Raw genomic sequence first — 26,582 nt, forward strand, 5'->3', positions numbered from 1 at the left:
AATCAAGAAAGGGATGACTTCAAAGCAGAAGGAAAGCTTTGTGGCATTTTTCCTTGCCTGTGCCCCATCCCATCCCTGGACCACCTAAGGCCCAGGAGCAAAAGCTGGGAAGAGTTTCTTTGGGAAATTAGGGCATTCCAAAGTACTACATATGTGGGGGAGGTTAGAAAGCCTCGTGCATGCAGAGAGAAAGACACAAACTCAGAACAGATCTGAGAAGATGCTAAGGTTTCACCTCATGTTATTTCTAGGCTTAGTGTGAGCCTGGCTAAATGTTAAAGGTGGGCCAGCATGGAGCCAGTCTGAAAAAAAAATGGGAGAGTTTTGCTGTTGCTGTTCTTTTTTTTAAATAAAGCACCTGGAATTCAAGGAAATCTCTGTCAGAAAACTAGCTGAAAACAAGCTAAGGAACAGAGATGGTAAAGTAACCACACACAACAAAGAATATAGCCTTTGCCAAAGTAATTTGCTAAAGTCACTAAACAAATGGACTACTACAGCCTTTAACAACCAGAAAACAACAAAACCTGTGGTGGAGGAGAATCTGATTCCCACTTGATTTTTGGTAGATTGTAATTCTACCAAATTTGTATATCCATACAATGGAATATTATCTGGCAATAAAAAGAATGAAGTATTGATACATGCTTTAACATGGATGAACCTTGAAAATATCATGCAAAAACTATGGGAAAGTGGTTAAATAAGCTATGCTTACATCCACACCAGGAAGTACTATGTAGCTGTAAAAAAATAAATAAAGATCTCAATGAGCTGACATGGAGTGATTACCAGGAAAAAACTACTGAGCTAAAAAAAAGCCAAGTGCAAAAATAATCATTATAGTATGCTATCCTTTATCTAAGAAAGGAGGAGATGTAATAAAATAAGCATATACCTGCCCATTTGTGCAAAAGAATGCAGGAAGGATCAACTAGAAACTGAAGAGATTAGTTACCTAAGGGGTGGGTGGAAAGAAAGGGGCAGTGGGTCTGGGAAATAGAGATGACAAGAGAGTGACACAGTTTCTGGTACCTTTCATACAGCTCTGGCACTTAGAACTGTGGTAATGTTTTACAAATGCAAACATTTATAGAAAATAATAAACTATCAAGCAGTGTGTGCCTGCATGAACCTGAAATGGAATACAAAAATAATAACTGTACTATAGAGAAATAATCGAACCAAGAGTGAAGAGCTTGGGGAAGAGAAGAACTAACCTAAATAACTGTGCAAAACAATATTTTGACTGTAAAGATAAAGACAAAAAACTGTACACATACAAAGTAAATCCTCTTAGTCAATCTTTTCTTACAGGTGCACAGGTTAGTGATTCTGAAACATACATAAATGCACACATGTGTGTATACCTGTACATGTATTTATAATAAATACATGTAGCTAATGAGATCTGGGCTTCTCAGTGTCAGAGAAGTTACAAAGAATGAAAAGGAGAATGACATCACATTGCAATGAGCACATCTAACACCCAGATCTGAATTTCTAAGCACCATTCTCCAGCAACAGGAACCAGGACTCCTTGGAGAAAGGGTTGATTCCAGGGCTGGTGTAGGGAAACTACAAGACAAGCCTGGAACATCTTGTGCCAGAAACTATGGAAGTGCTAAAAATAGGGTGGCAGAGGTCAAAAGGAGCCAACCTGAAGGAGCTTACAATAGACAAAGCTGAGAAATATTCAGAAACAATATAATAAATTATGTTCTATGGATTAAACAGATGGAATTTGACAATATCCATGAATCTGTATTGATGCAAACAAATAATTGAATATATAGTATATAATAAGTAAATGGGAGAGTAGAACCATTCTTTCTCATAGAAGAATTATGATCAATGTAGAAGGAAAAGGGGAAAAAGAAAATCACCATGAGACAAACACCATAGTATTAGTTGTTGCAGTCAAGACGGATGCTAAAATTAGTGGGTGCAAGTGTGAGAAGAAACAGGGTATTTGCATAGTCTGAAAGCATTTACCCCCAAATATTTATTAATTACCAAGAGGGAAATAGTAGTATATAGTGGAGGACCACAGGCGAAAGCGTGCTAACTAAATTATCCAAGTTAGCATCCCGGGTCAGGAGACACGGTGACAACGCAAACGTCCGGAAACCCTGAGCCAAGAGGGTCACCATGTCATTTCGCTGGGGTGAGGGGAGGGTGTGAGGAGAAAGGGGCGAATTAAAAGTAACATGTACATCAGACAGAACACAACTATAGTGTGTTTGGATGCACATTTGGGTAATGAACTGTAAAGAAAAGCAAAGAAGCTTTCAGTAAACGTCACGACTGGTTGCTGGTGGGAGAGGAAGGCAGTTTCATGCTCTGCGGGGGCTGGCCGGTCTGGTGGGGCAGGTGAGCTCAGCCTGTTACCCCTGCATTGTGCTGTTTTCTGCAGCTTTGCTATATTCTACAGTGAAGAAGGTTTAGCAAACACGGGTGGACACCTGTGTATACCTGGGAGGAAGGAAACCTGGAGAGAAATACAACAGAATGCTTCACAGCGGGAGATGGGGTTATAGGTTTTGATTTTTATTACACTCTTCTATAGTGTTCAAATTTTCAAAAACGACTTTTAGCTTTACATTTGGGAAGGGGTGGGAGTAGGGGCGGGGCCGGAGGGGTGGTCTCGAGAGCGCTATTTTTATAATAAGTTGCCAAGTCGCTTCCCAGGTGTGCCTGCAGAGTCCGGGTTTGGTTTCCGCCTTTAACCCTTTCCTGCACCATCACTCCCTGCATCCTTCCGCGGACCCGGATTCGGGTTTTGCAGTCTTGCAGCCTGGGTTGAGGGTCCCGGGGCTCGCGCAGCCGCGCCGAGGGCCCGCCTCTCTCTCCTTTCCTATCGTTTGACCTGAAGTTCACCAGAAAAACGAAGGAGCAATAATAGGAAAGCGACTGGGATGTGCAGGAGGGAAGAGCCTTAAAAGATCAAAAGTCAGCTTTCCCTCGCGATCTCGTGGCGCAATGGTAGCGCGTCTGACTCCAGATCAGAAGGTTGCGTGTTCAAGTCACGTCGAGGTCATGACCGCCTGCTTTTTCCCACAAACGAACCAGGGAGTCTGAGCTCCTTGGGATTTTATCCTGCAACTCCAGGAAGGCCGAGATGAGCGGCGTTTTCGCATCTGAGGTCCCCTGGGCACTTCCCCCGGAATCACGCTCTGCCGACAGCTCTCCCTGTCATCCGAAAAGCTACGGTTAAGAAGAAGGAAAAAAAAGAAGAGCTACAGCACAGTAGAAAACAGGTACAGAATGAAACAGTGTTAAAAAAACGAAATGTCATTCCTAAACAAGTGAAAATAACTTTTTTCACAGTAAGAGAAATACAAAATAAAGTTCAGCGAGTTGTTTTTAACCTGTGAGACTGGCTAACCTATGATCAAAAAGTTTGTATTGAATTACATTGCTCACATCCTTAAAGCTGTGAAGAACAGGGACATAGGCAGGAACAGAGGAGATTAAAATAATTGTAAAAGAACACTTTTCAGCCAGTATGGAAAAGTGTTCCGGTATATTTTTCAACATTGCTTCTGTTCCTTTTGTTCTAGACTTTTTCCAGGAGTGCAGTCACCCTTCCATATGGTGAATAATTACCAGCAAATGGATGGATAATTATACTTCTCTATCCCCTGCATCTATAATCTCTCAAAATATTTCCTGTTTTTACATTTTCTCTGCCCTTTGCGCTGTCTTCTCAGGTGCTGTCCACCATCTGGGATTCCATATTCTGCAACTTGTGTTCTGCTCTTTAAAGACAGTGCACTGTGATTCCACTACTGTCACTTCAGTTTCCTTAAGGGGTCCTCTGTTTCATTCTCTTCTCTTTTAAACTGTCAGTTGCTCCATAAGGCTTTTCACACCTCATTTCCAAGAAGCCATATCTTGGAGGAAGCCTCATACTGTTTTTCTGAGGGAAAAAAATCTGAACCTTTTCCCATCACTTTCAGTGGTATGTTTTCCTTCTGTTGGGACCTATACTCTCTTTTCCTAGTTCTGCAGAGTTAAAACAACAAACAAACAAAAACAAAAACGAAAACAAACAAACAAAAAACCACTTGCTTTTATCTTACTCCTACTCTGAAATCAGCCTTGCTCATCCTCTGCAATCTGGTAAGGCTCAGTGTGCGGCAACGGGCGGGGCTGTGCTAACACGTGGTCCTGCTCTCTGTTCACTGGTGGGGGTCAAATCCTTTCTCAGAGCCACTGGCTGGAGGACAGGCTGGGGCCACAGCACCCACCCACCTCCTCTCCTGTGAGTTTCCCTTGCTACAGTGAACCAGTGAAATCAGTACTTAACCCTAGAGATCCACATTTCAGCATGAGTTTCAACATAACTGTCTTAAATGAGTCTTGCCTCCTTGGCTAAGGCAGAAACACACCACCTTTCTATTCACTTAAATCTCCTAAATGTAACATTAATTTAATGTCAAGCAGATACTATGAAATCCCTTAGATTCTTCTTCTTTCAAGAATTTTACTTCCAAGAACCTATTTTGTAGATATTCTAGCCTAAGAATTAGTTCTATGCAAACTTTATTAATTTTGAACTTTCACTGATGTCCTTCAAGTTTCTTATGTAAGTTAATAAATCCTCTTTTCATATATTCAGAAATCAAATTGTGAAAGGTCATAAAACTGTCAGATAATATTTTATCATTACAGTCTCTTTTTGTTATAAAAGCAGATTTATCAGTCATCAGTTTTAACCCTCAGCTTATTTATTTCAGATTAATAAGCACTTGTTCCCCTCAATACTGAGAAAACAAAAGCAGCATACATTTTTAGAAAAACTGGGGCAAGAGTATTTTTTGTTGGCAAAGTGTCACTTCTTAGAAAGAAAAAGTAGGGATGAGGAGAAAGAAAAGGATAGAAAAATTGCCTTACACTTAATTTCAAAGGTTTAGCCCACCTGCGCCAATGCATCAGATATTTTAAAATTTTTAAAATTCCTATAGATTATTCTGTTCTATTTGTACATTCCTGCTCCACGCCAAACTGGTTGTATTGCTTCATTTTAAAAGGAAGGTAAAATTAAAAGACAGACCAGCCTTGCTGCAGACACAGTATTTGATATATTTTGTTGGCCCATTGTCGCTCAACGTTTCCTTATCTCCAGCCAGGTAGGCCCTGGGACCAACACTTGGCCAGAGAGATGCTCTCCTGACAGATGCAGAGCCAGCTACATTTTGTCTCCAAGGAATCTGGATTGGAAAGGTCTGAGTATGTACAACAGTTGAGCTGAGATCATAAAGTGACTTTGTTTCCTATTATCTCTTTAAAAGGAATATTCAGTTTCTAGTTCTCCTTTTCATGGACGAGAGAGTGAAGGGGAGGGAATAGGGTGAGGGGCAATTCCATTACTTTTCTGGTCACTTTGAGATAAGAAATGCTCCCCCAGGCTGTGACTATGACAGCCATCCTATGTAATAGTCAAATCTCTGAACATGAATTGACTGGCCCTGCACTTCTGGGTCTGCACCCACAGACGGAAGATAAACAAGGGTGCAGGGAAAGTCTCCATGGTCAGCAGTGTCATCAGCAGGCATCCTACTCTCTGGAATTTTGGTGGAATTTTGAGAGACTCCCTCAATGCTGAGGACCCCTCTCCTGAATTTCACTTAGCCCTGGTGAAAATATTCTTACTTCAGCTGGTTGCCCTCTCCTGGAGCAACATCTAGGACTGTCTTCTGGGAGACGTGATCAGCCCTCCAGGCAGCCCCTCTGACGGAGAGTGCCTGAGAGGACCTCCCCCACCTCTCATGCATGCAGATCATGTCCAGACCATGGGAAGAATTCATGTGTCTGTTGCCCCCAAATTTGTGCATTAAAAAGTGTACAAATGCCTCTTTCAACTTGACCATGAGCAGCTAGTCAGGACTCTCTTGCTCCTTAGTTTTTCTGAGCGAATACATACATTAGGCCACTGAGTCCCCAGACCCCAGGGGACACATATCAAGCTGTCCACCTGGCCTCTGAAAACCTCTCTCACTAGGTTTGAACAATGAAACAAGTAACCTCCTCACCATCGTTCCTGTGAAGCTCTTTCCAAAAGTATAGAAATGTCTTCAGTCGCTCCTAGGATCACTTTGATATAGGTGAGGGACTTAGCAGTCCTCTGGCAGGTTCTTGGCCCTACGGTTTTTTGGGGGGTTTTGTTTTGAGTTTTTTTTTTCCCAATTCTGCGTGGTGGCCTGCCTCACAACTCACTCGCGTTTCTGATGTCTACTGTCTTAGATTCTTAGCAGAAATTCCAGTTTTAACATTGTGTTGCCCTTGAGCAGTGGAAGGGCAGGATTGGAGTGGAGATGAGGCTGCGCTCTTACCTGCACAGGAGTGGGGTTGCCCAAGGGTCGGGCCTGGCATGCTGCTCTGGGATAGCTCTACCGGGGTCATGCTTGTCCACCGTCTCCAACTGTCTGTGGTCTGTCCCTGTCGGGTCAGCACAGCGGGGCCGGCTCCCTCCCCCTCGCCTCCAGACCCAAGCTCTGGGAGAGGGGATGGGGACACCTCCTTTTCGGGCGCCTCCCGCCCGCAAGAAGGGCGCTGTCCAGACCTCGGTGCTGAAGCACCTCGGTTCTTTCCGCCCTTGAAGGCAGTGGAACCTCCGCCTTCAGCAGCCTCCATTTCCACTCGGCCTGTGCGCGCTCCAGACCTGGGCCACGTGGGCCCAAGAATCCGCAGCGATGCTCTGCTGCCTCAGCCCTTCTGACCACCGACTACCAGGCCTGTGAACCTCCTCAGGAGGTCCGATCTCCCCTGAGGAGGCCCAGAGAGGGCCAATGGCTTGGTCAGAGACTCACAGGTGAGCAAGAGAGGAAGTCCTAGTCCACTTCCCGGAAAGAGGTGGGAAGCCACGCACCCCGGACGTCTTCACTGTCGGCTCAAACCTTTCCTGTGAGTTGTGAGTGGGGGATTTCCCCAAGGGAGCTCCTCCCACTTCCTAGGGACACAGTCTTATCCAGAGGCCTCGAGAAAATCCCTAATTTCCTCACATGCACATTCTGTGCACTAAAGACACCTCCCCATCTAGTCTGGGTGACTCCCAGCTGCGTGGACATTCGCACCCCTTGTCTCCAAGTCCAGGCAGGCGTTCTTGAGGGTGTAGATGACAAGGACGCCCTGGAATTTTGCAGAATCTGGATGGCAGTGATCTTGGGGGCACGAAGAAGGCACAGTGACTGGTTCAGAAAAGAAAGGCTGATGGGACGCCAGAATGAACAGCCAGATGGAGGCTTGTGGCCATGACCCAGCCTTCGCCTCACTTGCCCTCTGCCCTCCCCCAGGTTTGCAGCAGGCCTGCAATAGCCCAGGAGCCTCCCATGCAGTGGAAGGTATCAGTGTGGGACCAGAAGGGAGACCAAGTCCTGGTCAAGAAAAAGGAATTTGAGAGGGTGTCCCAGGAAGCCTGAACCGGTCCTCAGGGGGCTGGACGAAGGTCCTGTCCTGGGAGCCCGGAAGTTTCACAGAGGGACCTTGTCCAGCTCCAACTACTGCTGGTGGCACCCCAATCGGAGCCTCCGCCTGGTGTAGACAGCGGCGCTCCACAGGCCCAGGACTGCTGAAGCATCCCAGATGGCTGGTTAGATGGAGTCGCTGACTGCTGACCCAGGCTTCCTACCCCTCACCATCTGCAGCCTTCTTTATCCAGCAGAACTGCTAGGATGGGAAGAGGCGCTTCAGGAGTCCCACGCAAGGGAGGCTGACACCAGCCTTACACAGGCTGAGAGGTCATTCAAGTCTTCACCTCTTCTATGGGGTTCATGTTCAGGACACATGGGGGTACTCTGGGGGCAAGTCCTTTGTAGGAAAACACTTTGATGTTCATCCATTGCCAGAGGATTATTTGAAATGTGTGATTTTGTTATACTTTAATACAGAACATATTGATGGTACATTTAACTAGGTTTTTAAAAATATTCTTTTTTGTTTGTTTGTTTTTATTTGTTTTTTGAGGCAGTGATTAGGTTTATTTATTTTTTAACGAGATACTGAGGATGGAACCCAGGACCTTGTACATGCTAAGCATGCACACTACCACTGAACTATACCCTCCCCCTTAACAAAGGTTTTAATTTAATTTTTTTGTTTTCCCCCCTAGCTTCATTGAGGTATAACTGACAAATCATTTAGCAAACTTTTAAACAGCAACTTTAGTTAAATGCTTGGCCAACATTATTCAGCAATATAATACTTATGAGTAGTCATTTATACCTATGAACAACATTTCAATAAAATTAACATACAGTAGTAATTCTGCCACTGTTTTGTTTCATTTTCCTTGGTTTTATAAGAGTCTTTCTTACCCATTAGGGTTTAGCTGCTAGGGTAGTGGCAACATAGGCAGAATATTTAGAACTGTGTTCAGTACTGTGATTTAGCTGATGAAAGCAGTTGGAACTCACAGGCAAAGATAAACGACACTCATTCTGACATCAAGTAACATTCTATCTGCCCGAAGTTTGCAGAATTCTTCACTCCCAGAGGCAGTTATAATGGCCCTTGGAATCTCTGATAATATATTCTTTGATGTGTTGTCTTCTTGTGATCACTTCTCTTGAGAAGAAACATTGTGACCACTGGATACAATTTTGTCTTTCCTTTTATGTAAAGTCAGCCAGGAAGGACAGGTGTGGATGTATTTTTCTCCCATAGCTCAGAGCCATGTTGCAGAAGAAGATCATTGAGACTGGCAGGGAGACTTCCCACTTTAAACACAGGTATGGGATTGTGACATTTTTTCAAGATGTTTTCAAATTTTTAAGGCTAACTTGTTAAGTATCTAATAAAGGGCTTGGTTTTGTAATTTTTATTCAGGTCCATTCTGTCTCTATGGACTGGAAATAACTCTTTAAATGACAAGGCTATGGGAGAAATGCTGGATTAACAAACTAAATCCAGAAAGCCCCCAGCAACCCGCGGAGGCTGAGAGTCTTTGTGAAGAACACTACCACTTTCTTTCCTGTGGCAAAGTCCACAAAATTTCTCCTTGGTCCAATGGGGCATGATAGTTCTGTGGGAAACAACCCAAAGGATTTACTACCAGTGAAATTGTCTCACAGTGGTGACCAGAGACCAGACTGGCTCTTTGGGCTGTCCCCCAGGAATTGTGGAGAGTGCCCCCCCACCTCCGCCAAAAAAAAAAAAATACTTGCTGGGCTCAGAGTTGCTCTTTATGAAGCAACTTAAGTAAGCGTGCCTCCCATCTTGCAATAAACTGTTTAAAGCGTTCATTTTCCTTTATTTGAAAAATCTAACACAGATGTTTTAACATGTGGGCTGTCTACCCATAAAAATGAAGAAAGTTTCTTAATTAGTCTTTGGGGATAAATAGCCCACTGCAGTCACAACGGAGTCCTTCTAGAGAAAAACTGAAATTAGTGAAAAATTATTTAAGGTTGTTACTGGGTCGTGAGAAATTGCCAAACATGTCAGTTATTTCAAGTGAAAACAAGATGAGGTAAGAAGTATATTTTTAGGTATTATTGATGAGTTTGAGTCCAGTAAAGCCAGGCAGTAAATTTGTAAGTCTTCTTTTGAATCAAGTAAACTTAAAATTTAATGAGATTTTTTAACACCCCTACTATGCCATTTTTCAATCTGTTTTCAAATAGTTTAGCATTATAGGTAAAATGAAACATTAAAAATCTAATGAAAGCACGTCTCGGGAGGCGCTTGTTTCCCCCTACACTTCCAGCTCGGACTGGGATCGAAGGAGCCGACATTCTGTCCGTTCCTTCACTGCTGTCTGTGTCTCCTTTCTCTGAATTTTATGGAATACTCCCTCACGTTATGAGAACGACGTTCTAACGCCTCAACAAACGGCTATGGATGTAAAATAAGTCCTGATAAAATATTACATGAGAAAGTAAAGAATGAGACACACCGGCACAGTCTAGAAAGTGGAAGCTTCTGCCGAGAAGCGGACACTAAGCTTTTTCTTCCACGTGGACGCGGCGCCCCCTCCGCGGGAGAAGTACGCATGCGCTCCAGAGTGGCGGTAGGCCGTCATAAAGGGCGGGTTCGCGCGCCCTCTTGTGGCCAGCGGCGAGCAGTGCTCAGAAGACGGCCGCCTGCTAAATCACTGAAATTGAATTTTCCGTTTTATCTAAATTATCTAAACTTGTGGGCGTACATTGTCCACAGCACTCTCTTATAACATCTTTTATTTGCGTAGAATCTATAGCAATGTCTTCACTTTGTATCCTATTTTGATTACTTTGTGTTTTTCCTCTTTTTCTTGGTCAGCAAATGTTAACCTCAACTTCTCCATCATCCGGCCTTTACGTCCTTTGATGGTACAGACCGAGCCCTGCCCGTGTCGTGCCTGTCGAGGCGTCTTGTTCCACTGTCTCCATTGCTGTCTGAAGGTAAAGAGCTCCCTCCGGTCTCCCACACCCCTTCCACTTTGACCTTACTGCTCCGTTATGTGGTCCTTGTTTCCGAGGTTAAATGAGCCCAGCTCTGTAACAAGCCCCTGCAGGCAGCCTCAGCCTGCGGAGGACAGCCCCCACTGTGCTTCCCTGGGATGCTGGTGCCCCTCCCACCAGCACATTCTGTATCCCAGCAGCGGGTCTTCTGGCCTCCCAATGAAACAGAGCTGGTACATTTTCCAGCCTTACATCCTCTGCCTGTCCTGGATTGCTCACTTCTCTGAGTCTCTTAACACCTTTTTTTCACTGCTTTCCAAGCAATTCTGGCATCTCTGTTCAGGGTGGAGCCATCTATTACTCCAGGCCTCCAAAAGCCCATCTAGCAGTGTGTTAGCATCTCCTGGCATCCTCGCCAGAGTGTTCGAATCCTTATCACAGGAGCATGCACCTTTTCAATAAACTCTCCAGGACTCAGCTGTATGTTCTACACTCCCTGCTCCAGCATTCTGGGGATTCAGACCCCTGTACCCCTGGTTCCTACCGATAAAGACTGGCCAGGGCCCGCAGCACCTGAATAGTCCCCTTCCTCCCTTATCAAGCCCAGCACTTCCCTTGTTGGGTTTTGTGGTGACTTGACCCTCATTACTGATCTAATGATGAGGACGGGAGGGAAATGTAGATTGTAAGAGAATTTTCCTGGAAGGAATTGGTTTACTCGATTGTGGATGTTGACTAGGCAAGGTCCAAATCTGTAGGGAAGTCTGTCAGGAAGGGTGGGCTGGAGGCTGTGTCAGAGCTGCTTCTTCATCAAAGAAGCCTCAGTTCTGTTTTTAAGGCCTTTCACCTGATTCATTCAGACCCTCCAACTTATCTAAGATAATCTCCTTTGATTAATTCAGCTGAGTTTATGGACTTTAACCACACCTACAAAACAACTTTACAAATGACCTAGATTAGGATTTGATTGAATAGAAGGGGATGGGGTTGACACATCAAAGACCATCACGCTACCCAACTGTCTTGTTGTTCAAACTTGCCTAGGGTGTAATATTAAGACTCTGAGTCTCCACTCATCCTGAGGAGGGGTCTACATCTGCCTCCACTTGATTCTGCACAGACTAGTGACGGTTTTGACCAAGAGTATGACGGGAGTGACGCTATGCGACGTCTGAGGCTGTGTCATAGTCAGCCATGGAGCTTCTCTAGTTCATAGGACACCTGCTCTTGGAGCGGGGAGCCACCTCTCAGCTGCCAGCTGAGCCCTTCATGCTGAAAAGGCCACATGAGGCACTCATCCTTAAGCCATCTCAGCCCAACCAGGAGACATATGAGTGAAAAAGACATCTTGGAAGTGGGCCCTCCCTGCCATCTAATCACCTCAACTGAGCCTCCAGGCACAATGGAGCAGAGGAGAGCCACGTCCACGGTTCCCCTTCCAAATTCCTTTCCCACTGAATCCAAGAACATAGTAGCAAAATGCTTATTCTTTAACATCATTAAGTTTTGGGGCAGTTTGCCAAGACAGCATTAGCTAATGGGAACACCTGGAATAATTTTTTATCCTTTTATTTTCATGCACTTTATGTATGTTTTGGGTCTCTTACAAACAACATGATGCTGGGTGTTGTTCTTTTTTCCAATCTGAGAGTGTCAGGATCAGATTCCTGAGGAGGGACTCAAAACCTTGAGCAGTGACTGGCTATGAGCAGTAAAGCCCGAACCAGCACTTTGGAGCTTTCTGCCTTAAGAGCCGCAGCTTCCCTGCCCATCCTTCCTCTAGGAACTCCGGCACCGCGTTTTCTCTGGTTGATTAGCGCGAGGCTCCATCTCCGCCCCTTATCCGGCTCCCCCTCTCCCAGATGCTGTAGCTCCCCGACCTCCCCCCAATCGTGCTTCTGCCCAGGGAAACTTTATGGTTCCCTCAGAACGTAGCCGCTGGCAAGCATATCCCCGTGATGGGTGGAGGAGGTTGCCATGGAGACGGGTCCACGGTCCGCGGCTGGGGCGGGGAGGCCTGGGCACATGCGCAGTGGCGCCGAGGCGAGGTCGCGGCGAAGTCGGGGCGCGGTGGGTTCCGGGCCGGGCTTCCCAGGACCAGGCTGGACAGCCGGCTCCGGCCGAGGCGCCGTGCCCTCCGGGGCGGGACGTGGCGGGGCCGAGACCCCGCGGCAGCGCGGGAGCGAGCCCGCCACGCAGGCCCCGCGCCCGCCGCCATTGTTGCCCGGGGCCTCTCGGGCCGCTCGGCTGCGCGTCCGTAGGTCTGGCTGCAGGTGAGGATGTCGCGGGCGGCCTGCGGGGTGGACCCTGCGGGGCAGTCCCGGCGCAGCGGCCCGCGGCCCTGCGGCTGCGGAGTTAGGGAGACCCGCCTAGGGCCCAGGGGAGGCAGAGGGCGCGTCCGCCCTGCAGGCCTGGGGAGCAGCCGGCTTCAGAGGACTCGACGGGGTGGAGGAGGGATCGGAGCCGGAGCCCTTGGACCAGTGGTGTCGGTTCTCCTCCAGACCAGGCATGCAAAAGAGGTTTTCTTTGGGAATCCTGTTTTCAAATGTATTCATGAGGAATTGTGTCCTGCAGAAGATCTTCAGAGACTTCACCCCGCACCGGTCTCTTCTGCCTGTTTCCAGCCCAAGCTCTCAGGGAGTGGAGACCTGGGACAGGCTGGCGTTAATGTCCAAAGAGCATCAGCGGCTCGCCCTCAGTTCTTGACCGTTTCCCTTGGGAACCTTGAGCACTTAAAGGAGAAGAAATTCTCCTCCCAGTTTGTTGAGTAACAGATTTGCTCTGTTGTCTCTGAGAACCAGTTCAGTCATTAAAGCTTCTGTATAATCTGTTGACTAAAATATTTTGTGTAAACGAATGTTTAATTTCTGTTTCAACAAGTTAGAAGTTTTATCTGACATTTTGCCCAGGGTTCAAGTCTTTGCTTCTACCCCCACCTTTTATGGCTGTCCCAACCTGTGCCCCGGCAGGTTGCATTTGTCTTACAAGTCGGAGGATTTCAGGGAAGGAGACCACTGTGAAGTCTGTGTTTATCTGTACACTCTGGGTTGTCTGCTTCTGTTTGTGTGTGTGTATGGCAGAGAGTGCCAGAAATTCTCGACCTTGCGGTCTGTTCTTGTGTTTCAGGGTCTATTCACCATCCCGGCAAGTTCTGGGCCCAGAATTTGTAAGTTAGGCTGCTGCCAACCCTGCCTTGACTCTGTTCTCTTGAAAAGTGTCTCTATGACTCTAGCATGCAACTTCACACACTTGGCTCACTCCCAGAGAAATAAAGGCTATTGACAGATTGACCCTCCTGCCTGTAGCAATGTTCACCCCGAGTAAGAGGATGACCAGTTCTTCATGCGCCCAAGTTCTTTTCATGTGGAAGCCAGACAGGGCTCAGAGTGGACCCCGTGGTGTGGATAAGGAAACCCTCGCTTCAAGGCTCTTGCGGGACACTGAGACCTGTCGGCAGAATTTTAGGAATTTTCCGTACCCAGACCTGGCTGGACCTCGAAAGGCACTGAATCAGCTCCAAGAGCTCTGCCTTAAGTGGCTGAGACCTGAGATTCACTCCAAGGAGCAAATCCTGGAGCTGCTGGTTCTGGAGCAATTCCTGATCATCCTGCCCGGGGAGGTCAGGACTTGGGTGAAGTCCCAGTACCCGAGGAGCGGCGAGGAAGTGGTGACTCTGGTGGAGGACTTGACTCAGATTCTAGAGGAAGAAGAAGGTAAGGCTTGTCAGGCAGAGAGGGGAGGAATCCTGGGTGGTCAGAGGAGAGAGCCATCATGTCAGAGAGCAGCCCTTTGAAGAGGTTAGGAGGATGGAGGTCAGTGAGTGGGTGAGAACGGGCTTCACCTGAGCACCTCCCCCCCCATGGCTTTCTCCTACTGCGTGCTTAGAAACAAACACATTCTCTAAACCCAGCCACATGTGTCACAAAACTGGGACCAGACACAACCAAGTTCCCCCCAGGTGAGCCCTCAGGAAGTTTCTCTACAGAGGTTTGAACCATTCTGCTGATACATTGTTTGCTTTTTGACTTGGATTTTATGGTAACATACTTCCAAACAGGTAGAAAACTGTCCAGAGAAATTTTTTTTTTCCACTAAGAGACAGCTCCCAGAATTTATGTTGTGTGAAGATTTAGAAGAACGTTGTGAATTTGGTACATACTCTTCAGAGTCCCAGAGCAGGCTTGCTTTTGAAGCCTGTGCTGATGTCTTAGGATAAGCCATTGCCCCTTCCCTCTGGTTCCTTGAAGTGGGTATGCTGTTTCTGGTTTTCTTCTGACTCCTCACTTTAAGAAAATGTAGGCATCGACTGGTGAAGAGTTTCCTCGGCTCTTCAGAAAGGGCTATCCTCCACTGTGAACTCTTTCTCTTCCCTAGAGTCTCCGCAGAACTCTACCCTTTGGCAAGAGATCCCAGAGGAAGACCCCAAAGGAAGACCAGGAGGGTGGCTGAACGACTTGGTGACCAAAGTGAGTGTCAGTTTCTTCTGTGGCTTGAAAATTCCGTCTTCATGTGTGAGGACATTTTCTAACCTGGCCCTTTAACTTCTGTGGCCCCAGAAGTCCTAATAGGCACCTGAGCCTCCATTTTCCCCCCGTAAGTCATGTTGGCCTGTTCAGGTGGGTGTAGACCCTGCGTAAGAAACGGGGTCCGTTGCTTCCCCTGATGTCCCTTTCCTCACTTTGCGGCTGTGAGCAGCAGTAGCACAGAGGGGCTGAGGGATTGCCCTCCACAGCCAGGTGCATCTAGGTTTGGTTCCTGGTTCTGCTGTTGAGCCTGTGATTTGGGGCAAGACTTAACTGCTCGCAGCCTGAGCCACTCACCTCTCAACTCCTCTTAGGTGGGTGAGGATTAAATATTGTGAGACCTGCGAGCCTGGATTTCAGGAGGTGATCAGGAAAGTCACAGTGAGATTAAACACTAGTTGCAGCATCATTTTTCTTTGTTAACAGGTAATTCAAGGCCATGTGTTACTGGTGTTACTGTTGATTACAAGTCTGTGTTATTTTAAAGAAGAGCAACTCAGGCCATCTTAAAAGTTTACTGTAAAAAATAGACATGGTCTGAAATTGGTAACCAGAGTAAAATTATTATTTATAGATATGAATGTTTATCCAGAAAACCTGAGAAAAGGGAAAAACTGTTAGGAACAATAATAGAAAGTTTGAAGTGACTGCAATGGAAAATGACATACAAAAAGTGTTCACTTTCTTACATAGACATAAAAATCGCATCAATGGGAAAATGAAATAAAAGATTCTGCTCGCAGTATTAGCCCCCAAGCTTAAAATAACTAAAACTAAACATAGTATAAATTTTGCAGTCCTGTGTCATTCTATAGGACATGAAAGGAGCCTTGAATATTGTAAATCTGTCAGTTCTCCCTAAATTATAAACTTGAATGTGATTTCAAAATTCCAATATCATTTTTTTAATTAAAAAAATTTTTTTTAATTTGAAAAACGTGAGAATAATCAAGAAATGTTTTTTAACAAAGGGAAGAAGAGCAGAATGATGCACCTTTTGCCAGACTGAGATGTACCTAGGACAGCAGTTGAGTGTGGGTATTGGTACCAGTTTCATTTCAGGAGGGAAGGAGGGGCTCTGCATTCCACCACAGGGTGCACAGGATGTCTTAAAATTTCAAATTATAACGCATGTAATTAATTCGTCAGGCAGCACTTGAAAAGCAGAGCCATTCAGCTCTCTGTCATCTGTGTTTAAATCTGTTCATTGTTTAAGATGGAGCCACCCATGCGTGCACTAGAAATGATAAATTCTGCTTCATTTTAGGATGTCCCATTCAGATCTGCTCATCCATATGTTGGGAGAAGGTGTTGACTAGGTAGACTTTAGGGGCCTTCCCAAGCTCAAGGCTCTGTGGTCCTCACCACACACGCCCCTGTGCCATCCCTGTCCCCTTCCTGCTAGTTCTCAAACCAAGTGAAGTTATGTTTGCTGTTACAGGAATCTATGACATTCACAGACGTGGCCGTGGACATCACCCCAGAGGACTGGGAGCTCATGCGCCCTGTGCAGAAGGAGCTGTACAAGACTGTCACATTGCAGAACTACTGGAACATGGTTTCTCTGGGTGAGCATTGTCCGTGCCACCCCCCAAGCAAACCCACCAGAGTATTTCTTTCCTCAGCTGTTAAAAATGGGCTGGCACAGAGGTGAGCGTGCATCTCCTGTCCAGGCACAGAAATGGCCAAGTTCTAATCTCTTTTCCCAAACGAAAGGTTTCTAAGTGGAAGGTCATCAGAAACTATGATGACCAGCCTCCCAGGGCCACCCCCGACTCTGTGCCTTACCCGTTCCCTGCCCCCCCATCCCATGGTCTCTATGCACATATCTTCCAGGGTGGCAGGGAATTTTTGTGCCAGCTCTGGAAAGGACAGTGACCTAATCCATTAGCTCATGTCCGTGAGCCATTCTTTTCACATAGAGGTCCGTGCATCCTCGTGGATGAGAAGTCAGGTAATAAAATTTGAACAACTGTTTAGCTCCAGGACAAAACTCATTCTCTTCCTCCTGAACAGGACTTACAGTGTACAGACCAACTGTGATTCCCATATTGGAAGAACCACGGATGGTGATAAAAGAAATTTTAGAAGGCCCCAGTCCAGGTGAGAGAACAGCCAGCAGGTGGGATTCTTTGTGGTTAAGAGCCTGTATTAGCCTCCGTGTGGTGAAGTTGGTTTTAAACGTGGCCAGGTCACTTTGCACAAAGACGCCTGAGCCTGTCGAGAACACTGAGCTGCTTGGCATTGCTTCCTCACGGAGACCGTCTTCAGGAAGAGATATTCCAGACATCATTTTTACACCTTTTCTGCTTCTCCTCAACCCCGGGGTTCCATCCCTTGGAACTTTGTTGGGGGCTTTCACTGTGTTCGTTCCCTCTATTTTTAAGTATACGTGAGTGTCCCCTAAAATCCTAAATTTCAAACCGTCTTAACTTCTTTTTGCGTTTCCTTTATTCTGTTTGCTGACAAAACCCTGTAGCCCCCTGCCTCCACTCTCCTAACTCATTCCTTTTTTAAAATCTTCTAATTATTTAACAAGATAACATCTTTTGATCACAAGATCAAAAATTGTAAGACTGTGTAAAGCCAGATTTATGCAGACAAGTCCCCCAGCTGTGTGCCCCATCCACCCAGTTCCTGCACCTGTGTTGTAATCTGTGGGTTGACACCTGAGGGCCATGTGACTGTTCTGTTCCCCGATGACCTTTCATGTGAGGTCCATTGAGGATCCTGGCTTTATTACATTGCTGGTTGCAAAATGGTGATTTCAATTCCACCATTTCTTCTAAGTGATTAATCTGTAAAGAGTAGCTGTCCCTCCTCTGCCCCCGTTTTTATGTGTATGTATCACTGCGGTCTCATGGAATTCTTTAAAATTCAATGTGTTATTAGTGCTTTAATTCCAGGTGTTGGGGGTTTTTTTTTTGATGCTCAAGTGTCACAAATTTGGGCAGGGGGTGCCTTTCAAAGCAAGTCCTGTGTCCTTCTGAGACGTCCCTCTAGTCTTGTAGCATTTCCTTGCTTTCTGGCAGGGCATGGTCTTTAGGCTCACCTCTTACCTAGCTTAGAGCTGGAATTTCTCTAGGGAACAGTGGTTCATTAATGGGGATCAGCAATGAGAAACCAGGCTCTGGGCAGACAGGGCACTCACTGCTCTGGGTACCGTGGCTCCAACATCTGTTCAGTAGATAGAGCTGTGACGTGTGTGTGTGTCTGTGGGCGTCTTTAGTCACGAGTTCATACTGACAGCTCTCGTTCAGGTCCAGCACCGCAAGAGCCCATCTTGTCCCTTCCCGTATCCATCTTGTATTTCCTTTCTCTCGCAGTGAATCACCTGGTTCCCAACATCAGTATATTTACTCATTTTCTCTGTCACATAATACACACAAAAATGGTCTCAGAATTATAGCACTATCACTCAAATAAACTGCTTAGGCAAAGTTCAGAATTTCTTCATGTCCTTAGAATATATTCCACTAAAGGCACACAGGATACTGGGTGCAGAAGTTACTTGAGTTCTTCCCTTCTGGTTATCTTAGCAGTTTGATAGACAGTTAAGCTTGTTTGATTCCATCTGTGTTCAGTTTCAGTATTTTCTTATTTCTTGATTATTTAATTTTAGATTTTTGAGTATGTAAAAACATTAACATGGTTCAGAAGTCAAACCTGTATAGAAAGGTCTACACTCTGCCCTGTCCCCAGCCACTCCCTGTAGGTAACCATGTTCCTTTGTTTCTGGTTTGTCCTTCCTGTGTTTCTCTCTGCAGAGATAAATCATAAATATATTCTTTTATCTCCTGTATATGAAAGAAGTACCCAGTACTCTTTTGCATTTTGCTTTTTTTATTCCCTTTTTTTTCAATTTAAGGCACTGACTTCTAGTATATCTACCAACACTGATGCTGGAATACAGGATTAACAGTAAATTAAACAATAATGACCATGTAATATGCTACCTTAGAGTGAATTGCTTCACTTTTTTAAAAAGTTAGCTTTATCTGGTCATCAGGTATTGTAAGAGTCATACTACTGGAAAAGCTAATTCTTATAACTTATGGTCTGTTTGCTTTAGTTGGCAGAGTGATGCGAAATACACCCATAGCACACTAAGTTCAGCACACCCTGAACCCCAGGCAGACACATGGCATGGTGGAAGCAAGCCTGCGCTGGGGTCAGGACCGGCTTCCTGGAGGTGCTGCCCGCCGGGGACCACTTGAGTTTTTAGATGACTCAGGTTAAATTAAGGCTGTAAACCCACAAGTGGGGCAGTTTATGGTTATGTATTTTGGGGGGAGATTCTGCTCCCACCAAAGAGCAGCAGAACTGAGAAAAGCAAGTTCCTCTTCTCCCGCAGAGGTGAGGTTTGGGGGGTTTGGTTTGTTCTCTAGCCTGTCCTTATGTGGGGTTGAACACAGTGTGCGGACTCCTGCCAGCCTCCTCTCCTAGGCCCCCTGCACCCTCGAGTGGAAGCTGAGGGTCATCAGCAGGAGGGAGGAGGTTCTCAGCCACCTTCTGCTCTGCCTATGTCCGGTCTTCCTGCTTTTGCCTGATTTGTGGCCTCCGGGGATGTTATGTTCTTACCAGCTTAGAGACATGCAATGAGTTGAACCTTTGGGTGGGGCGTCTCATCAGTCATACTTCGGGGGACGGAAGCCCATGACTCACAGACAGAGCAGTATTCTTGGTCTCTGGTGTCCGTTCCTGTGTCAGAACTTGATATGGTCCTGTCCGTCATAGGGACCCAGCCATTCTTTCAGGTTCAGCCCAAACCAGACCTACCCACCTCATCCAGCATCCCTTGACCACCTGATCAGCACTGATCTCTTCTGTTAGAAATATCATACCACTGTTAGGTACTTAACTCTTCTAATCACTCCTTTCTGCTTAGTTATGTACACAAATTTAAGCCCTGCTTAATCATCTCAGTTCATGAATTACCAATAAACTGATTTGGTTTAGAAATGTAAGCTTACGGTAGCAATGTCTTCGTGGTCATCATTCAGACTTGCTACTTAACACTTGTTAATTATAACTTCAGTACTTCCTTCCCAAGTATATGGATGGTTCTGTAATAGACTGATTCTTGTTTGCTTTTTGGGAGGGGGAGGTAATTAGGTTTATTCATTTATTTTTTAATGAAGGTGCTGGGGATTGAACCCAGGACCTTGTGCATGCTAGGCAGGCACTCTGCCACTGAGCCATCCCCCTCTGTCATAGACTGATTCTGTTTATGTGAAAGTTAAGCTCAGCTTCTGGTACTGTCTCGTCATTTTTGTGTGTATACACACCCACCCACACAGTCCATTAGCATTCTCTTTTTTTTTTGTGGGAGGAGTAATAAATCCTGGTTTGAGAGAGTTGCTTTAAATTTTTTTCCTATAGAAAAAGTAATATAACAACATTTCTAGTACTAAATAACAATTAAAGAAATACAGCCAATTTATCAAAAATCAGAAAATATCTTTTAAAACTTGTAATCTCATTGTTGCATTTTCATAACATAGTCTAGTCTAATGAGTTTTCACACTAGTTAACGGTACTGCTTTTTCTCATTTAACGTTCCTCCTCCTAGGCATTTTCTAGTGTCTAATTTTTCTATTTGAATCAAAGTAATAAAAGTAGTTCATAAATTCAGACAGTTCACGGAAGCGTAATGAAAGAACGGCTCCCTCCCCTCATCCGTGTACGTACCCAGACCTGCAAGCAGTGCGGAAGCAGAAGCCATTTCCAGAGTTTGCATCTGAGCTGGAAATAGAAGAAACACACAAAGTTGTGAAATAATAACATAAGGCCAAGTTCTGCTGTGGGCCCAATATTATATTAGGTTGAACCACATAAAACTGCTGATACTCAGCCATATAGGCCTACAAAACAAGGGCGATTTTGTATGATTCAGCCTAGTCTGTAGTTTAGGATTCTAAGGAGGAGAAAAGTGAGCTGGGCCATAAGTACCTCTCTTTTTTTGGAGGGGAGGTAATTATGTTTATTTATTTATTATTGTTATTATTACTTTTTAATGGAAGTGCTGGGGATTGAACCCAGGACCTCGTGCATGCTAAGCATGTGCTCCACCACTGAGCTGTACCCTCCTCCCCATGAGTATTTTTTTAATACGTGGAGAACGTATCATAGGAGAAGGCCCAGAGTCTGGAGTTAGTGGCAATTTAGACAATTATGAGGATGTAGTTTTAAGTTACGTGGATAACTTTGAACTTTAGCTGAATGTGAGGTGTGGTAGAAGGCAGAGTAGAATAGAAAAGACTAGATTATTTGAGGACTGGATACCCAGTGTAGGTATTTTGAACTTTTTCTTTTCTTCAACTTTTATTCTTTAAGTCACTGATCCCAAACCTCCTGGAGGACTCAGCCCCACCCCCAAAGTTTCTGACTCAGTATGGGAGGGGCCCAGTCACCTGACATACTCACAGGTGACAGCAGTGCTCACACCATTGGTCTGGGGACTGTTCTCTTGAGAATCATTGCTTTAGGCTGTAGGAGTTACTGGATGTATTTAAGCGTGGAACCCACTCCATGAAATTGCCTTCAGAGTATCACATAGGGTTGCGCAGAGTAGGTTGGGAGGAGGAGTGGGGTAGCCTGCCTGCTCTGTGAACCCGTCGTGTGAATTACAGTTTATACGATTGTACGTGATTGTGTGATAAGTCACCTCAAACCATCCCACAGCCTTGCCGTCTGTTTTCTCTTCTTGGCTCTGTCACCTGACCTGAGCTACTCTGTTAACTCTGTGCCCATGTTGACTAGTGAGGGGCCTCCCCTCTTCTGCAAATCTAGTCCTGTGTTCTGCCCCTTTGTGTTCCTTTCCCAAGCCTCAAGGACCATGCTATGAGGTTGTCAGAGCCATAGTCTTTAGGCATTTTATTCATGTTACTATTTTGTTTCTGCTTTGGCAGTTCCCTTTCTCCAAATAGAGGCAAACTTAACATATATATATATATATATATATACACACATAATTCTTTTAAATTTCAGAATGGGAAGCAAAAGCCCAAGACTGTACTTCAGTGGAAAATACTTCTAAACTCACAAAGGGTGGAACCAAGACCATCAAGCTGGAAGAGCCCTACGAGTATGACAGGTCGGAGAGGCCAGCGGCCTTCAGGAGAATCCCCGCCAGCAGCAGGAACTTCGGTCTGAAGGCAGTCTTTTCACAGGAAGATGCTCCTGCAGGAGGGTGTCTGAGTAAATATGACCTATATCAAAGTAACTTTGAAAAGCATTCCAACCTGATTATACAGTTTGGTACCCAGTCAGATGATAAGACTTCCGTGTACAGCGAGGGCCGGGCAGCCTTCGGTCACGTCTCGTACGGTATCGTGCAAGGAAAAATATACCCTGGGGACAAGCCTTACAAGTGTAACGTGTGCGGGAAAAAGTTTAGGAAATACCCATCCCTCCTCAAGCACCAAAGCAGCCACGCCAAAGAGAGGTCCCACGAGTGCGAAGAGTGCGGGAAGGAGTTCAGACACGTCTCCTCCCTCATCACCCACCAGAGGATGCACACTGGGGAGAAGCCGTACGAGTGCCACCAGTGCGGGAAGGCCTTCAGCCAGCGCGCGCACCTCACCATCCACCAGAGGATCCACACCGGCGAGAAGCCCTACAAGTGCGATGACTGCGGCAAAGACTTCAGCCAGCGTGCACACATCACCATCCACCAGAGGACACACACCGGAGAGAAGCTGTACAGGTGCTTAGAATGTGGTAAAACCTTCAGCCACAGCTCATCTCTGATTAATCACCAGAGAGTTCACACGGGAGAAAAACCTTACATATGCAATGAGTGCGGGAAAACCTTCAGTCAGAGCACACACCTCCTTCAACATCAAAAAATACACACGGGAAAGAAACCGTATAAATGCAATGAGTGCTGGAAAGTGTTTAGCCAGAGTACTTACCTCATTCGACATCAGAGAATTCATTCTGGAGAGAAGTGTTACAAATGCAACGAATGCGGGAAAGCCTTTGCTCATTCCTCCACTCTCATTCAACATCAGACTACTCACACGGGAGAGAAATCCTATGTCTGTAACATATGCGGGAAAGCCTTCAGCCAGAGTGCAAACCTTACCCAGCATCACAGAACGCACACTGGAGAGAAACCGTATAAGTGCAGTGTGTGTGGGAAAGCCTTCAGCCAGAGTGTGCAACTTACTCAGCACCAGAGGATTCATAATGGGGAGAAGCCCTTTAAATGCAATATATGTGGGAAGGCATATAGACAGGGCGCAAACCTTACTCAGCATCAAAGGATTCATACTGGAGAGAAGCCCTATAAGTGTAATGAATGTGGCAAAGCCTTTATTTACTCCTCGTTGCTTAACCAGCATCAGAGAACTCACACGGGAGAAAGGCCCTATAAGTGTAACGAATGTGATAAAGATTTTAGCCAGAGAACATGCCTTATTCAACACCAGAGGATTCACACAGGAGAGAAGCCCTATGGATGCCGCATATGTGGTAAAATCTTCACCCAGAGCACAAACCTCATTCAACACCAGCGTGTTCATACAGGTGCCAAACACCGAAACTAACGGATACGGGAGACTTCATCTAAGTTTGAAAACTTAAGCACTTGGATTTTATTTTGTGTCCTATGTGTTAAAAACATTATTCAAAAGAAGTGCAATATAGGTTAGTTATCACTCAGCAGAAGCATCAGAATTCATAACGAGGATGTAACCTATTTAAATTTAATGTGAAATTTAAGAAGAAAACATTTACTGCTTAACCTTTATTTGATACCAGTTTAATTCACTCCAGAAAGAAACCCTAGGGAAGTAAGGGTCCTCAAAAGCCCGTAACTCATCGACTCGTCGTACCTGTATTTCAGGTACGTCTTAATGAGGCCTTGTGAGTGTAACTTGGGAAAGCTTCCACCCAGTAGAGGTTTCACCCTAGAGAGTAATCCGGGAGTAACAGAAAAGAAAAGGCTGCTTTCAGGCTTTGGTTCTTCCCAGCCTTGAAGCCTTAAGTACGTAAAGGGTCCCCTCCCCACCTTTGCTTCTCTTTTCCAATGAGGCCATGACTGCCATGTGGAGCCAGTAGGTTTGCAAAAAAAAAAAAAAAAAAGAAAAGTTGAAAATATCTTAAAGATTTCTATGTGACCACTGTTTAATTACACTTTCCTTTAAATACTGAAATATTAAAGGAGGCTCGATGAAAGATGACGTTAGGATAGAGAAACTAATGTTGTGTATATGACCCTTAGATGTGTACAAATTTAATCAAACAGGCAAAAATTAAACACTCAGGCTTTATCTTTAAAGCACATTAGTCTTAGTTTCACTAGGTTTTGACAGCTGTCATCTGGAAGGAAGGAATAACACAGTTCCTTTCCTCCTGCCACCACCTGACTCCTAAATTCATAACTGAAGGTTCCCCCTGGACTGTTTCACTATTAAGTCCACTGCTTCCACTGAAGCACGTTTCTTGAGTGCTGCTGTGCTCATGGCCCAAACTTCCTACTTGGATCCTCCCAGGACCTAGAGTGCTGAAAATCACAGCTGATCTAAGCCACAGAAGGTTTTCTAAAGTAACGAAAGATAACAAAGTTAAGGGCATGATCTTAGCCAGTGTGTCACAGACCGAACCTGCTAAAGTGGGTCACCAAGGGCAGCCCCGTATCTTAAGACAAGGAAGTAATGGGAAAAAATAAGTCGTGGACAGTAGGTTTGAGTTCAGTGCACAGAGTGGTCTGGGGGGGGAAATTCAAGACTTAAGGGTGAGGAAAGAGAATGCATAGGTAACATTTGTAACTGAAATGATACTGGACTTGGCTTACCTAAGAAAATACGAGTGGCTTGACCAAAAAAGCAAAATGCAGCCTGTCGTTTCTTAAGAAGAAACTAGAACTGAAATGACCGGTTTCAAAGGAAAGATTGAAATAGGTCCTCCTCATACACATGAGTAAAACAGGGATTACTCTTCCCATGATGGGGGGAAGCTTCACTGGAAAAAGTGCCGGTGTGGAAACCGTCACTGATGCAGTAATTACTGAACAGGATCTGAGCTCATGGGGTCCCAAACAGCATACAAGGACAACTGGTAGAAATGCACATAGGAACAGGTGAGAATACTACTGTACTTAATGGCCACAGCGTTCCACTCTCAGAATTTAAGACCGTATTCTGAGAGCTGACGTTTCATCTTGCTTTGTTTCTTTCTTCAGTGCCTTGCACATGGTAGGTAGGTGGCTGGTATATGTTGGTGGAATTAATGAATAAATAAGTAGTCAAGTTAGACTTGAGTAAAAAGGTAGAAGTAACTGATACAGAGTGAAATTGGTAAAATTGAAAATACTTTTTTGTGCACACATACAACGAAGTACTTAAATACTGGTCATTTGTTGGTAGTAGGAGCTACTTAAAAATGAAGGCTCAGAATCGCCAAATCTTAACGTTGGGGATATTCCTAAAAAAATCACGGGACAGCCTCGCACAGGAAGTTTTCCTGAGCTAGATGAGGAAAAGCTGATAGAAATTCTGGTGCCGTGAATATCAATTTGCACACGTACTGACCATGCAGCTTCATCTGGATGTCAGTAAGACCTGGGGAGCTGGGGGGGCAAGGACCTGGGCTGCTGGCATCTTCAAGGCTTTCTTGTTGAGTGTTTTCTTCAAGAAGTTGCTTTCCCCTTGTCCTCATGATAGTTAACCTTGCTGTCGTGGAGTCACCTTTCATGAAGTGCAGACTTCCTCCAGGTTGCACAGTACTCACATTACACTTATGCCATAGTATCGTGTTAAAAAAACAGCCACTGTATTTAAGATGCAATTTTTGTAATACCACCTCTTACCTTACACAACACGTTTTCTCCTGGAACGAACGTGTGGCGTGTTGCAGTCCACAGCGCCTTTCTTTGCGTTAACCTGAGTTTCCTGCCTTTGTGTGTTTTATGTAAATATGCATTCATGAGGTCTTCCACTGAAGCCCTGAGGCACCTGATGTCCTTATAAAATAACAAGTGACAGTAGAGAACCCCAGATCTCTTTGTTTTCCCCACTTTCACAGTATCTGACCCACATTTTCAAGTTTTTAACAGCTTTTTGTTATGAAAATGTTCAAATATACAGAAAAGTTAAAGAATAATAAAACTATATATCCACCACCTAGCGTAAAAAATTAACATTTTGCCATATTTTTTACTGAACAATTGGAAAGAAACTTGCAGATACGACATTTCACCCCTAAACACTAACAGGTGCATCTCGTAAAAACAACCACAGTACCATTACATACCTCAAAAACTGATCAGTAATTCCCTGATACCTAGTGCTCAGTTCGTGTTTACATTCTCCCTGTAATCCAGTCACGTTTCGCACAGCACAGGTGATTATTTCTGTTTCGTCTACCCAAGAGTCTCCCGCCTTCAACTTTTTTCCAGGATTTTTTTTCTTAAATAGAGCAAGTCAGTTGTAGAATGTCTCATTTTAAGGATTTACCTGGTTCTTTATGTGTGGTTTGTTTATCTTGTTCCTGTAGTTTCTGTAGATTAGCAGTTAGGGCCAAAGGCTTCATGAATTCAGGGTAAACATTTTTAACGTTAACACGTCAGATGTGTTTCATACTGCATCACGCCCGAAGTCTCACTAATATCTGGCTGACTCACTGGGATGCAAAATTCGATCACCATGTCTTTCCAACGTAAAGGGACGTT

At 45.1% G+C, this 26,582-nt stretch overlaps 1 protein-coding gene and 1 non-coding gene across 2 annotated transcripts in view; both read left to right on the plus strand.

The window, feature by feature from the left end:
• LOC140692691 (zinc finger protein 286A-like) overlaps nucleotides 1–26,033 on the plus strand; it is a 72,466-nt gene extending 46,433 nt beyond the window's left edge. Inside the window, exons 3-11 of the mRNA XM_072957004.1 lie at nucleotides 5,136–5,235; nucleotides 8,668–8,732; nucleotides 10,261–10,382; nucleotides 13,509–13,548; nucleotides 13,688–14,095; nucleotides 14,757–14,848; nucleotides 16,347–16,473; nucleotides 16,922–17,008; nucleotides 21,896–26,033. Coding sequence (XP_072813105.1) covers nucleotides 5,183–5,235; nucleotides 8,668–8,732; nucleotides 10,261–10,382; nucleotides 13,509–13,548; nucleotides 13,688–14,095; nucleotides 14,757–14,848; nucleotides 16,347–16,473; nucleotides 16,922–17,008; nucleotides 21,896–23,457 — 2,556 coding nt within the window. The 5' untranslated portion in view covers nucleotides 5,136–5,182 and the 3' untranslated portion in view covers nucleotides 23,458–26,033. The remainder of the gene's footprint in view (nucleotides 1–5,135; nucleotides 5,236–8,667; nucleotides 8,733–10,260; nucleotides 10,383–13,508; nucleotides 13,549–13,687; nucleotides 14,096–14,756; nucleotides 14,849–16,346; nucleotides 16,474–16,921; nucleotides 17,009–21,895) is intronic.
• On the plus strand, nucleotides 2,969–3,040 carry TRNAW-CCA (transfer RNA tryptophan (anticodon CCA)). The gene has a single exon. It is a non-coding gene; the product is annotated as a tRNA-Trp (tRNA).
• Nucleotides 26,034–26,582: the final 549 nt, after the last annotated feature.

This window comes from Vicugna pacos, unplaced genomic scaffold (assembly GCF_048564905.1).
Source record: "Vicugna pacos unplaced genomic scaffold, VicPac4 scaffold_15, whole genome shotgun sequence".
NCBI lineage: Eukaryota > Metazoa > Chordata > Mammalia > Artiodactyla > Camelidae > Vicugna > Vicugna pacos.